The 11335-nt window shown below is 51.8% G+C and overlaps 5 protein-coding genes across 5 annotated transcripts; 3 read left to right on the forward strand and 2 right to left on the reverse strand.

Annotated features, from left to right (window-relative positions):
- Positions 1-96: 96 nt before the first annotated feature.
- On the forward strand, positions 97-1918 carry KD926_000615 (glycoside hydrolase family 72 protein; the record flags this gene model as incomplete). The annotated part of the gene is made up of 4 exons (XM_053104416.1): positions 97-174; positions 255-292; positions 356-381; positions 450-1918. 4 exons carry the CDS (start codon positions 97-99, stop codon positions 1916-1918), a joined length of 1611 nt encoding a protein of 536 aa, XP_052952309.1.
- Positions 1919-2513: 595 nt separating this feature from the next.
- KD926_000616 (putative MFS transporter) lies at positions 2514-4417 on the forward strand (the record flags this gene model as incomplete). The annotated part of the gene is made up of 6 exons (XM_053104417.1): positions 2514-2972; positions 3041-3101; positions 3208-3473; positions 3564-3960; positions 4056-4187; positions 4308-4417. The coding sequence occupies 6 exons, from the start codon at positions 2514-2516 to the stop codon at positions 4415-4417; spliced, it is 1425 nt and encodes a 474-aa protein (XP_052952310.1).
- Positions 4418-4746: 329 nt separating this feature from the next.
- On the reverse strand, positions 4747-7144 carry KD926_000617 (transcription factor domain-containing protein; the record flags this gene model as incomplete). The annotated part of the gene is made up of 4 exons (XM_053104418.1): positions 4747-5508; positions 5560-6075; positions 6124-6793; positions 6879-7144. The coding sequence occupies 4 exons, from the start codon at positions 7142-7144 to the stop codon at positions 4747-4749; spliced, it is 2214 nt and encodes a 737-aa protein (XP_052952311.1).
- Positions 7145-7515: 371 nt separating this feature from the next.
- KD926_000618 (cytochrome P450) lies at positions 7516-9500 on the reverse strand (the record flags this gene model as incomplete). Its single annotated transcript, XM_053104419.1, has 8 exons — positions 7516-7732; positions 7778-7869; positions 7921-8241; positions 8293-8566; positions 8618-8733; positions 8782-8926; positions 8980-9223; positions 9275-9500. 8 exons carry the CDS (start codon positions 9498-9500, stop codon positions 7516-7518), a joined length of 1635 nt encoding a protein of 544 aa, XP_052952312.1.
- A 929-nt stretch (positions 9501-10429) lies between these two features.
- On the forward strand, positions 10430-11131 carry KD926_000619 (HPP family protein; the record flags this gene model as incomplete). The annotated part of the gene is made up of 2 exons (XM_053104420.1): positions 10430-10636; positions 10700-11131. The coding sequence occupies 2 exons, from the start codon at positions 10430-10432 to the stop codon at positions 11129-11131; spliced, it is 639 nt and encodes a 212-aa protein (XP_052952313.1).
- Between the last annotated feature and the right edge of the window lie 204 nt (positions 11132-11335).

Here is an 11335-nt window from a genome sequence, read left to right on the forward strand (position 1 = left end):
TGTTTATCCTTTCCGTACCCCAGGTTGATAATCCTGGTTTGGCGATCGTCTACGCGCATTCATTACCAGCGATCTTTTTGACTCTCGATACACATCATGAAGTTCTCGACCGCCCTCGCCGGCGCTTCGCTGATGGGCAGTGCCCTGGCGAAGCTGCCCGCCATCGAGTCGAAGGTATGCTCCTCCTGCCACCTCGTCCGGCGCATTTAGGGGGTCGGTCGCATTGCAGTGTACTAACCAGGCCGGCCATGTAGGGTAACAAGCTCTTCTACTCCAACAACGGCACTGAATTGTAAGTAGCACCCAAGCCGCCGTGCGATTCTCTCCGTGGTCAATAACTAATCGTTCTTTCCAGTTTCATCCGTGGTGTTGCCTACCAGCGTACGTGAATCAATCGACAGGACTCCGACAGCCCCAGAAAGAAACGCAGCACTAACCTTCCCCTGCAGAGGAATACTCCGCCAACGGCAGCACCAGCGACAACAAGGACTACAAGGACCCCCTTGTCAGCCTCGACAACTGCGAGCGTGATATCCCCTACCTGAAGGATCTGCGCACCAACGTCATCCGTACCTACGCTGTCGACCCCAAGGGTGACCACGACGCCTGCATGAAGGCGCTCGACGACGCCGGTATCTACCTGATCACCGATCTGTCCTCCCCCTCGGAGTCGATCATTGACCAGGACCCCAAGTGGGATGTCGACCTCTACGCTCGTTACACCAGCGTGATCGACGCCTTTGCCAACTACACCAACGTCATCGGTTTCTTCGCCGGTAACGAGGTGGCCCACAAGAAGAACTATACCAACTCCATGGGCTTCGTCAAGGCCGCCGTTCGTGACACCAAGAAGTACATCAAGGCGAAGAACTACCGTTCGTCCCTGCTCGTCGGATACGCCACCGACGACAACGCCGACACCCGTGAGGACCTGACCCAGTACATGGTCTGCGGTGACGAGGAAGCCCGCATCGACATGTTCGGTTACAACATCTACGAGTGGTGCGGTGACTCCAGCTTCGAGCAGTCCGGATACAAGGCCCGTACCGAGGAATTCAAGAACTACCCCGTCCCCGCCTTCTTCTCCGAGTACGGCTGTATCGACCCCCAGCCCCGTAAGTTCGGCGACGTCCCCACCCTCTTCGGCCCCAAGATGAACGACGTCTGGAGCGGTGGTATCGTCTACATGTACTTCCAGGAGGACAACAACTACGGTCTCGTCGAGGTCGACGGCAAGAAGGTCAGCACCCGCAAGGACTACTCCTACCTCTCCTCGCAGATGCAGAAGGTCACCGCCACCGGCGTCAAGAGCGCCGACTACTCCGCCAAGACCGCCTCTGCTTCCTCCTGCCCCAAGGTCGGCAAGGACTGGGAGGCCGCCGAGGAGCTCCCTCCTTCCCCCAACCCCGACCTCTGTGACTGCATGATGAAGTCTCTGTCCTGCAAGGTCAAGGACTCCGTCAAGTCCAAGAAGTACGAGGACCAGTTCGACTACATCTGCTCCACGATCGACTGCGGCGGTATCCAGGCCGACGCCACCAAGGGCAAGTACGGAGCCTACAGCGTCTGTGACGCCAAGCAGAAGCTTTCCTTCGTCATGGACCTGTACTACCAGGAGCAGAGCAACAAGGAGCAGGCTTGCGACTTCAGCGGCAACGGTGAGACCCAGGACGCCAGCGAGGCCAAGGGTACTTGCTCTTCTCTCATGAAGGATGCCGGCAAGAAGGGTACCGGAACCGTGACCGCTTCTCCCACCGCCGGTGGTGGCAGCGGCGCCGCCAGCACCGGTGACAGCTCCTCCACCTCCGAGGGCGCTGCCGGTGTTACCTCCCCCTCTGCCGTGCACGTCGGCAACTGGCAGTTCGGTGCCTACGTCGTCAGCGCTCTCGTCGCTGGTGCTGGTATGATCATGCTGTAAAAAGAAAATCCAAATTCAGGCATTGCTAAAGTGGTAGAGACTGAGTGAGTGTTGCGTTATGTGAGGCAAGCTTTGTTTGTATGTGGAAGATGTATCATTGGAGGAATCTAGAGTGTTTTTCAGGAGTACATAGTTGCGATCTTCAATTGATATTCCCTCCTTACTTTCTCTATTTTTGCTGAACTCGGAGTATAACAGCCTGAAGTATACTGTTCTAGCGTCTAGACCATGCATGGTAGAGCTCTGTAACGCCTAGCCGGCTAGTCCCATCCAACGTGTTTGACGTGGAGGTGCCTAAAAGCTCCACCTCGGCCAGGGAAGCCGAGCACCTCGAGTCGGGCTGCGATAGGCTCGGTCGCACAACGGGATGCCGAGCGGAAAAGAATCCGGTTTGCGATATATAGCTCTAGTCGTCGAACTGGTGTCGAGAGTCGAGTGATAGATTTTTCTATTTGTTTTATTCCGACCCCATTGCTTTACAACTCCAGTCATAAAACGTGATTCAATTCAAGAAATCCTATCGTGCATCATTCGATATATATTTCCTGAAAGAAGTGAACGGTTACACCCATAACCCTAACTAAGCCCAATCATTATGGGCGACCCCGAATCCCAAACAACGACAATAGCCACCACATTGATCCTCCAAAAACACCCCCAAGATGGCTACTCCCTCCCCCAATGGCGCAAAAACATCATCCTCTTCGTCGTCAGCTGGATGACCCTCGCTGTCACCTTCTCCAGCACATCCCTTCTCCCCGCCACGCCAGAGATCGCCGCCGAGTTCCACACCACCTCCGAGACCCTGAACGTCACCAATGCCGGCGTGCTGCTGGCCATGGGTTTCTCGTCGCTGATCTGGGGGCCCTTGAATCATCTCATTGGGCGGAGAATGTCGTTCAATATCGCTATCTTGGTCCTTTGTGGTTGTTCGGTGGGGACGGCGGCGTCCGTCCATATGAAGATGTTTACGGCGTTTCGCGTGCTGGGGGGATTGACGGGGACGTCGTTTATGGTGTCTGGCCAGACTATTCTGGCGGATATTTTTGAACCGGTTGGTGCTTTTTTCTTTCTTTCTTTCTTTTTGGTGGAGTTTGGCTTGCTGACGGATCTTGGTGCTAGGTTGTTCGTGGCACGGCGGTTGGTTTCTTCATGGTGGGTACCGTGACAGGGCCGGCGATTGGTATGTCTTTCTCTCTCTTTCTTATATGATGTGGTCATTGAACTACCTTATATGGGATTAAACCCTCAGGAAAAGAAAGAAGTACTGAAAGTTGACTGTAATTTAGGACCCTGCATCGGCGGCATCATCGTCACCTTCGCTAGCTGGCGCATCATCTACTGGCTGCAAGTCGCCATGACCGGATTCGGCCTGATTCTGTCTCTACTGTTCGTGCCGGAGATCAAATCCCAAGGAAAAGCCGAGTCGAGCGACGAAAAGGCCGGTCCGGGGACCGAGAAACCGAAGCCGAAACGTACGGTTCTAGAGGTCATTTGCATGTTCAATCCAGTGCATATCGCACGGTTATTGGTTTATCCTAATATTCTACTTGCTGTGAGTCTTCCCCCAATATCACCTCTTCCCCCAAGAGATCCCCAACACTGGTCCCAAGAAAGGAACGCAAAACTAATGATGCAAAAATAGGATATAACATGCGGCCTCCTCTCCACATTCCAATACTCGATCCTGACCTCCGCGCGCTCCATCTTCAACCCACATTTCCACCTCACCACCGCCCTCGTCAGCGGCCTCTTCTACCTCGCCCCAGGAGCAGGATTCCTGATCGGGAGCATCGTCGGCGGGAAATTCTCCGACCGTACCGTCCGCAAATGGATCGTCGAGCGCGACGGCTTGCGTCTGCCCCAGGACCGTCTGAACAGCGGTCTCGCGACCCTCTTTGGCGTCTTGCCTGCCGCGGCGCTGGTCTATGGCTGGACCTTGGATCAGGAGAAGGGAGGCATGGCGGTTCCGATTGTGGCGGCGTTCTTTGGGGGTTGGGGCCTCATGGGCTCGTTTAATGGGTTGAATACTTATGTAGCTGGTTTGTTTCCCCCCTCTCTTTTCTTTTCTTGTTCATCCGACTCCAACTTTCGGAGTTTGCAGATTATTGATGCTGATTGGAATGCGTGAATGTAGAAGTCCTCCCACACAAACGCAGCGAAGTCATCAGTGGAAAATACATCATTCAGTATATATTCTCCGCGGGGAGTAGTGCCCTCGTGTTACCGGTGATTCATCATATCGGGGTGGGATGGACGTTTACGATTTGTATGTTCCCGTTCCCTTCTTCTTCCCTCTATCCTATTCTTCGTCTTCCCTTCGGGCAGAATGAGATAAACATACCAAACAACCATCCAAACAAATACTAACGCAAAGAAATGAATACAGGCGTGATCTTCTCCCTCATTGGCGGGTGTTTGGTCCTTGTGATCACGAGATGGGGTATTGATATGCAGCGGGCTGTGGAGAGGAAGATTCCTATTGATGGGGGGAAGTAAATTTGGGTTACCTGAAGAGAGGGATTTGTTGTTTCGGGCTTTGCGTTGCATTCGTTGCATAGACTTTTTTTGATACCTCTCGGGCATGGACATATAGATATGATGATTATTATGACGAATAAAAGTAGATAGATTATATAATGTGATTTAGTCTAATGAATCAATGAGAACAGGCTTGAAAAGCGAAAGATAAGACATGCTTTTTATGTCCAGTACAATAGAAAAGTAAGAAACCGAACTGAGCTGCTCTATTCGACATACATACATAACTACCGTTTACCATAAAGGATACCCATACCAGATGCCTCACCACCAAAGAAGAACAAGAACTAGATCCCCTGACTCGTATAAAAACTCTCCTCACTAATAAAAGTATCCACCGGGTGCAACAACCCCAGATCGAAATCCGACTGCGCCAGAAAATCCTGCATCGTCGGCTCCATGAACGCCATTGCTGTCGTGAACCCCGGCACAGCTGGTGCACCGGCTGCCGTCGTGCTAGGTGGGAGAGCGTAACTGGATAAACCGAGGGGTTCATCTTCGGGGGTCATGATGGAATTGTTGGGGATCGAGGTTGGTTGATGGACGAGGGGGATTGGTGTGGATTCGACAAAGGGTGTTGTTGAGGTGAGGGGAGGGTTTGTGGAGGGATGGGCATGGGGGTTAGAGGCGGAGGAGGAGGCGGAGGAGGAGGAGGGATTTGAGGATGGATGAGCGTCGCGGTATTGATCGAGACATTCTTTCACTTGGACGAGATTCATATGGAATTCTGCCGCCGCGAGGTTGCCGTTCTCGCTCATGGAGCGGAGCATCTCGAGACTGGTTTCGAAGGCGCCGAGGTCCGAGGGGCTGCCTATGGGGAGGAAACTCGCCATGGCGAGAACGAGGGCGAGGGAGAAGAGGTAATGGGCGTGGAAGTAGCCGAAGACGGGAAGAGAGCCGTTAATCCATTTGGTGAGGATGACGGAGTAGGAATGACGGGCGGCGTGGATGCATGCTTCGCCGAGGGTGAGGACGGGTTGGGAGATGTCGGTGGTGCGGTTGTTGATGAGGAGATGAAGGAGGGTTGGGCGAGTGGTGAGGATGACGCACTGTCCTGTGTGTTAGTCTAGGGTTTCATCCGAGACAGGATGGGTACTGACTTGATTGAAAGATAGATGTAAGGAGCTGATCGGTTTGCGGTTGACTTCGAGATCGTCTTCGTTCAACCGTAGATGTTCCGGTAGAGTTTCCACCCAGTTTTTCAATGCCTTGAGCAATTTCTGGACCCGTTGAAGAAAGGTCTCGCTGTACTTGCGGCGGCTGTACAGTTTGGCGATGGTCTCGCCGACAATGCGCGCGAGATTGATGTTTGCAGTTAGATGATCAGTATCCGAGAACTGTTCGTCGTGCAGCTGCGCTGGCGTGATGCTTGACGGCATGTCCAAGTGGATATCATCGTCGAGAATCTGCGACGGCTGCCCCATTTTGGATCCCCACATGCGATCAAAGACGTAGATGGTCCACCAGATGCGCAGTCGATGCTGTCGTTCCACCGGGTCGATGAGCTGCGTCTCCGGGATGTTGTGGTTCATGCCGATGGATAGACCAAGGCGCATGGCTGTGCCGATCAGAACAAGAGACGAATGCCGTCGGTTGAGATAATATGAAAACAGTGACTGTGCTCATCAGTAATTGCCAATCTGCATTGAGTCTAGGGCACAAACCAATAAGAGCAAAGTCTCAAGATGTGTGATATTCGTCCGTTCTGGCGGCAACTGCACCAAACTCAAAGCACGAGCAAAGTACGTTGTCCCTGGAACTCTAGAGCCCGTAGACGGTTCAGCTCGCATAGAATAGGCCTCCCCGAAAGCGAAGAGAGCAAAGAACTTGCACTTGTTGACCGTGCACTCAAAATCTCCGGTGCGGTAGATGTCCTCCAGCTTCTCCAGCGTCGATTTGCGCAAGACCAAATGATAAATATGGCAGACCTGCTGCATGGCAATCTTCACAAGGAGACGCGCCTGCTGCAGACTCGGCCATTGCACGTCTGCCGTATTGGCCGCAGCGATACAGTCATCCTTGACGTACTGCGTGCGCGGGATATGCGCGGTGGCATTGTTCCCCGTGAGGAAGCGACGGAATCGAGTCGCGAACGCCGTACAGGCCGCCTCGCCGATGTAGATAGGCGGCGTTGAGGGATCGTAGCGATGGAACCAGGCACGATCGCCGATCAGCGGATTGCGCACGCTGGTGTTGCCCTCGTCTGGCCCGTCCGTGGCGTCTGCAGGGCGAGCAGGGCCGTTCTCGGCGTTGTCGCGATCTGCTTCGGTATGTGACGCCGAGGCGGACTGTTCTTTCAACCGTCGGTTCTCTGCCACGAGCTCGTCCAGATAGCTATGCATTGACACGCAATTAGGTCATGGTTCTAGACCAGGTCGTAGCTCGTGAGTCATATTCTGCATTCGTACCTTTCGTTCACCTTGACCTGGCGGTCTCGGGCCTCGTAGGCGCAGTCATCGGCGCAGCCCACTTGTCGACATTTGGCGCAAGGTAGGTCGCCCGAACATTTGATTTTATGTGTATGACAGCGCTGGCACCTGTAGAGCTTTGATATGAGTTTGTAATTGCAATATTGTGAGTGAACGGCGTAGGGATAGGGTAGTGGGTCACGCACGCGACAAACTTCCGCCGCTTGGAGAGCCTTTCCCTGGGCTGCTCGGAGGATCGGACTCGCCGGCGATTCATTAGTGAGTGTAATAGTGCCCTTGCTTGACCATGAGCCAAGAGAGGACTCCGTAGGACAGAGAATTCCAGGTCGATGCGCTGTGAGGGAAGTTCAAAGACAGAGTTCGGCGAGAAACCCTCGGATGCCGAGATTCGGTGTTGGTTGCCGAGGGCTGACGTAATGGCAACCGAAGTTTAGGGCCTTTAAAATCAGACACCAACGGTTTGTTTTGCCATGTGATCCCTCATGTTTCTTTATCTCTACTGCGTACAACTCTCGACAATCTTCTGGCATCCAACACGTATCTATTCGGATTTTTATATCATCGCAAAGTTGAAGGATTTCCAACAGTCATCGGGAAATATATTTTACCAAACTACTCCATCTCTGACTAAATCGCGATACCCTCCAGCACTCTAGCTACGTTGGCATGGCGCGGTGTCAGCTTGATGCGGAATGGCACCGGCGATCGAGCTGACTTGCCATCGTAGTCCTTCCGATCGATGGGTTCATCTGGAATCTCGACCATATCGAAAGCCCAGAGTAGACGAGAGATGGACAGCCAGATCACCCTTTCCGCTAAATTTACACCGGGGCACATCCGACGTCTAACAGGTTAGCCTGTCTCCACAGGAAAGGGATAGGAAACATACCCGGCACCAAACATCCAGTGATCACGTTTCTCAGGGTCAGCCAAATGAGCGCTCTCTGCTGACTTCAAGGAATCGTGGATATACCGGTCAGGCTGCATAACTTAGCGATCAATCACCGGAGTACTTGACTAAGGATGGCTTACATTGAACAGGTCGGGTATGGGATACCTCACAGGATCGTGATGCATGGTCCAAGTGTTGATAATAACCACTGTATCCTTGGGAATGAATTGACCCCGACAGACAAAATCCTCGCTGGTTGCATGAGGCGTTCCCAACCAGAATGGATTGTGGACTCTCTCGACTTCTTTGATGATGGCACGACAGTATGGCAGGCTTTTCTCGTCGTCAATCGTGGGCAAGCGATCCCGTCCCACCACCCGGTCGAGCTCTGCCTGCGCCTTCTTCTGCACTTCGGGGAAAGTGGGGATCAACGCGGAAAACCATTGCAAGAGTGCACCTGGCTGTACGAGGAATTAGGATCATTGGAAGAAGAATTAATAATCAAAACTTACATTTTCGACACCAGCGAGCATGAAGGCTGAGGCAAGCATCGTCATGTCCAAGTCATCCAGCTGCTCTTTGTCTTGGATTTCGACCATAGTCTTCCCAAGACAATCTGGAACCGGCTTTCCTTCTTCAAGTTGTTTCTCGACGTTCTTGAAAAGTCCTCCGTATATATTGACTAGTCCTCGATGAATCCTTTTGCCACGTTCGTGCATCGGTGTGGGGAAATACTGCAGCAGGGGAACAAAGTCAACTAGATTCGAAACAGAACCAGTGCAATTCCTTTCGATGAACGGTTAGCTGCTGCCCGCAAGCCGAACTACATTGACTGACATGAACTCGCGATTCAGCTTTAATGCTTGCATGATAAGAGGATGTTCAATACTATCAATCCGAAATCCGAAGGTGATCGTGGCCATGACGTTAAACAGACAACGACCGATCTGAGACTACGGGAGTATGAGTATATGTACAACTAAGACGGGGTGGGGCCTTACATGAGGGCGAACAGGAACCTTTCCTTGCTGACTTCCATCAAACATTGCTTTTATCAAGGACATAGATTCGCGATCGACCGTCTCTGTGTGAGAGTCGACAGCCTTTTGGCTCAGCCATGATAGTGCAATCCGACGATGCTTACGCCTGATTCATGGAATAGGTTAATATCTCCTGACCGAGGGTGAAGCGGCACCTACCATCGATCATTGTACGGAGTAGTGGCAATGCCTCGGCCTGCGAAGACAGTTTGACATTTGACAAACATATCTGGCCGAGATGAAAAGACACTGCCATTGGTGACCATCAAATCTTTGACAATATGAGGGTCCGACACAATTACGAACAGCCGATTACCCAACCAGAATGAATACAAATTTCCAAACTTCTTGGCCCAGTAATCAAGAGTAAGCTCTGGATACCTGGTCAAGAAGGGAAACGATCCTGAGATAGTGGATTAGAACCATTTTTGCTAAGATGTTCGAATTGGCTCACCCAGGATAGGCAGGCCTAATGGGCCCTTGGGAATCCTATTGCCACAGCTATCCTGTAGCGGGCGACCAAAAAGGGCCCAACCGATAAGACATATCCCAATGGTCAGAGTCCACAGTAGTGTGGCGGAGATCGCTTCCACGAGCGCGAATGTCCGGCAGTGGAGCTGTTTCACAGAAGACATAGCAGTGAAGAAAACCTCACTGTTGCTGATTGAATCCGACATCATAGCCAAGAAGTTTGTGTGAGAAGGCTGATGAATCGCAAATCATGATTTGAAGAAAGAACATACGACTTAATACTTGAATCCTTGCCGAAACCTTAACTTGAGGCAAACGAGAGAACCTCATACTTCACCGAGCATGAACGAAGCGTATTACCATAACGGGAAGGAACCGACTTTAACGCATATGTCCAGAAATCAAGATATGTGTTGCCCTGTCCAGTTCCCCGTGTCGCCACGCATTTCCAAACAATTGAATCAGGACTAAATCATGATTTGACCTTTAAGAAGATAGCTACAATGAAACCTTCGAAAAATATTGGCAATGATGTCATTTTTCACGGGCATAGGGCCTGACGTTTGCGGCGGTAAGTGGACTAAATAACTGATGCTAAACACATCTCAGTGTTACTTAATAAACTAACCCTCTTGAAGTCTGAAGTGGATTCTGAATAATTGCACCCGAGCTGGGATCAAATTACGTAGAATTTGAAAGATTCTACTCCCATTGGAAAAAACCATTGCGATGTTCTATTTGAGCTGCCATGCGGCAGATTTGCAGCTGAGATATGCACCAGCCGAATGCGGTTAGCGCTGGTATCTGACAGCTGCAAATCTTTCGGCATTTAGTCTGGATACATTCTGCTGGGGAGGGAGTTTATTTAAGGCTTACGATGGCAGCTAAGTGAATGTAGAGCTTCTTAATGACCTCAATGACTTCGAATACTGTCAGACACGAGGTATGGAGCGATTAAAGGCATCGTTTGTCTAATTCGGGCGGTTGTAAGACCCTTTGGCACTTGCCCGCGGGCAACCCTAAATCTCTGCACGCCATCAACAAAGCAGCTCCGCTCGCCCGTGAGTCAGTCCGTCTTCAAAAACCACTCGACTCCGTTGCATTCTTACTCGCACCTGACCAATTAACCACCTTTACAATGTCCGAGTCCCAATTATCACGACTTCCCTCTTGGCTGAGCCGTTGGCTCGGCTACCGGTCGATCACTCCGAAGCCTCTTCCGCCGTATCTCACGTGGCTTTGGTCCTTCATCGCGGCGTTCTGCGGCCTGTCCGTGATCCTGGCTCTCTTCAATTACTCCCAGTATTTCCTCGACCGAGGTGTACCCACCATCATCGCATCATTTGTCAGTAACCTGTTTACAATCTCACATACCTCATATTCCTAACCCCGTAGTCGCACCCAACAGGGCGCATCAGCAGTCCTCTGCTTCGGCGTCATCGACAGCCCCTTAGCGCAGCCCCGATCTCTCATTTTCGGGCATTTCCTCAGCGCTTTGGTCGGAATATGCATCACCAAACTCTTCAGCCTCATGCCCGATGAACAGCGCTTCAACTCCCTGCGCTGGCTCGCCGCCTCGCTCTCCTCGTCTGTCGCCATTGTGGTCATGCAAGTCACCCAGACCACGCACCCCCCGGCCGGCGCGACGGCGCTGCTTCCTGCTGTCGATGAGGCTGTCTGGCAGCTGTCCTGGTATTATTTGCCGGTGGTGCTCCTCTCGTCGACGTTGCTTATGGTTGTCGCCATGCTGCTGAATAATATTCAGCGGAGGTATCCGGTCTTTTGGATCGCGCCGGCTGGTAAGCCCGCACTTTTGCCGCAGGTTGTTAATCCGAAGTAGCCAGCTTGCTACTGGACTGGCCTTAGCTTGTCAGATGTGATGGGATAGATCCCTAAACTATAGGTATGTCTAGTCAAGCTGTTCGTTCTCAGTCAGGTATCACTTGGGCTAATACGCATTGATAGTATAGACTAGATCAAACTAGCCCCGATTACTAGATAGCATTCATGTTGGCATCAACATGCATACTGAGTATATAATTTT

This window comes from Aspergillus affinis, assembly GCF_023601865.1.
Source record: "Aspergillus affinis strain CMG 70 chromosome Unknown NODE_111_length_120642_cov_87_870800, whole genome shotgun sequence".
Taxonomy (NCBI): domain Eukaryota; kingdom Fungi; phylum Ascomycota; class Eurotiomycetes; order Eurotiales; family Aspergillaceae; genus Aspergillus; species Aspergillus affinis.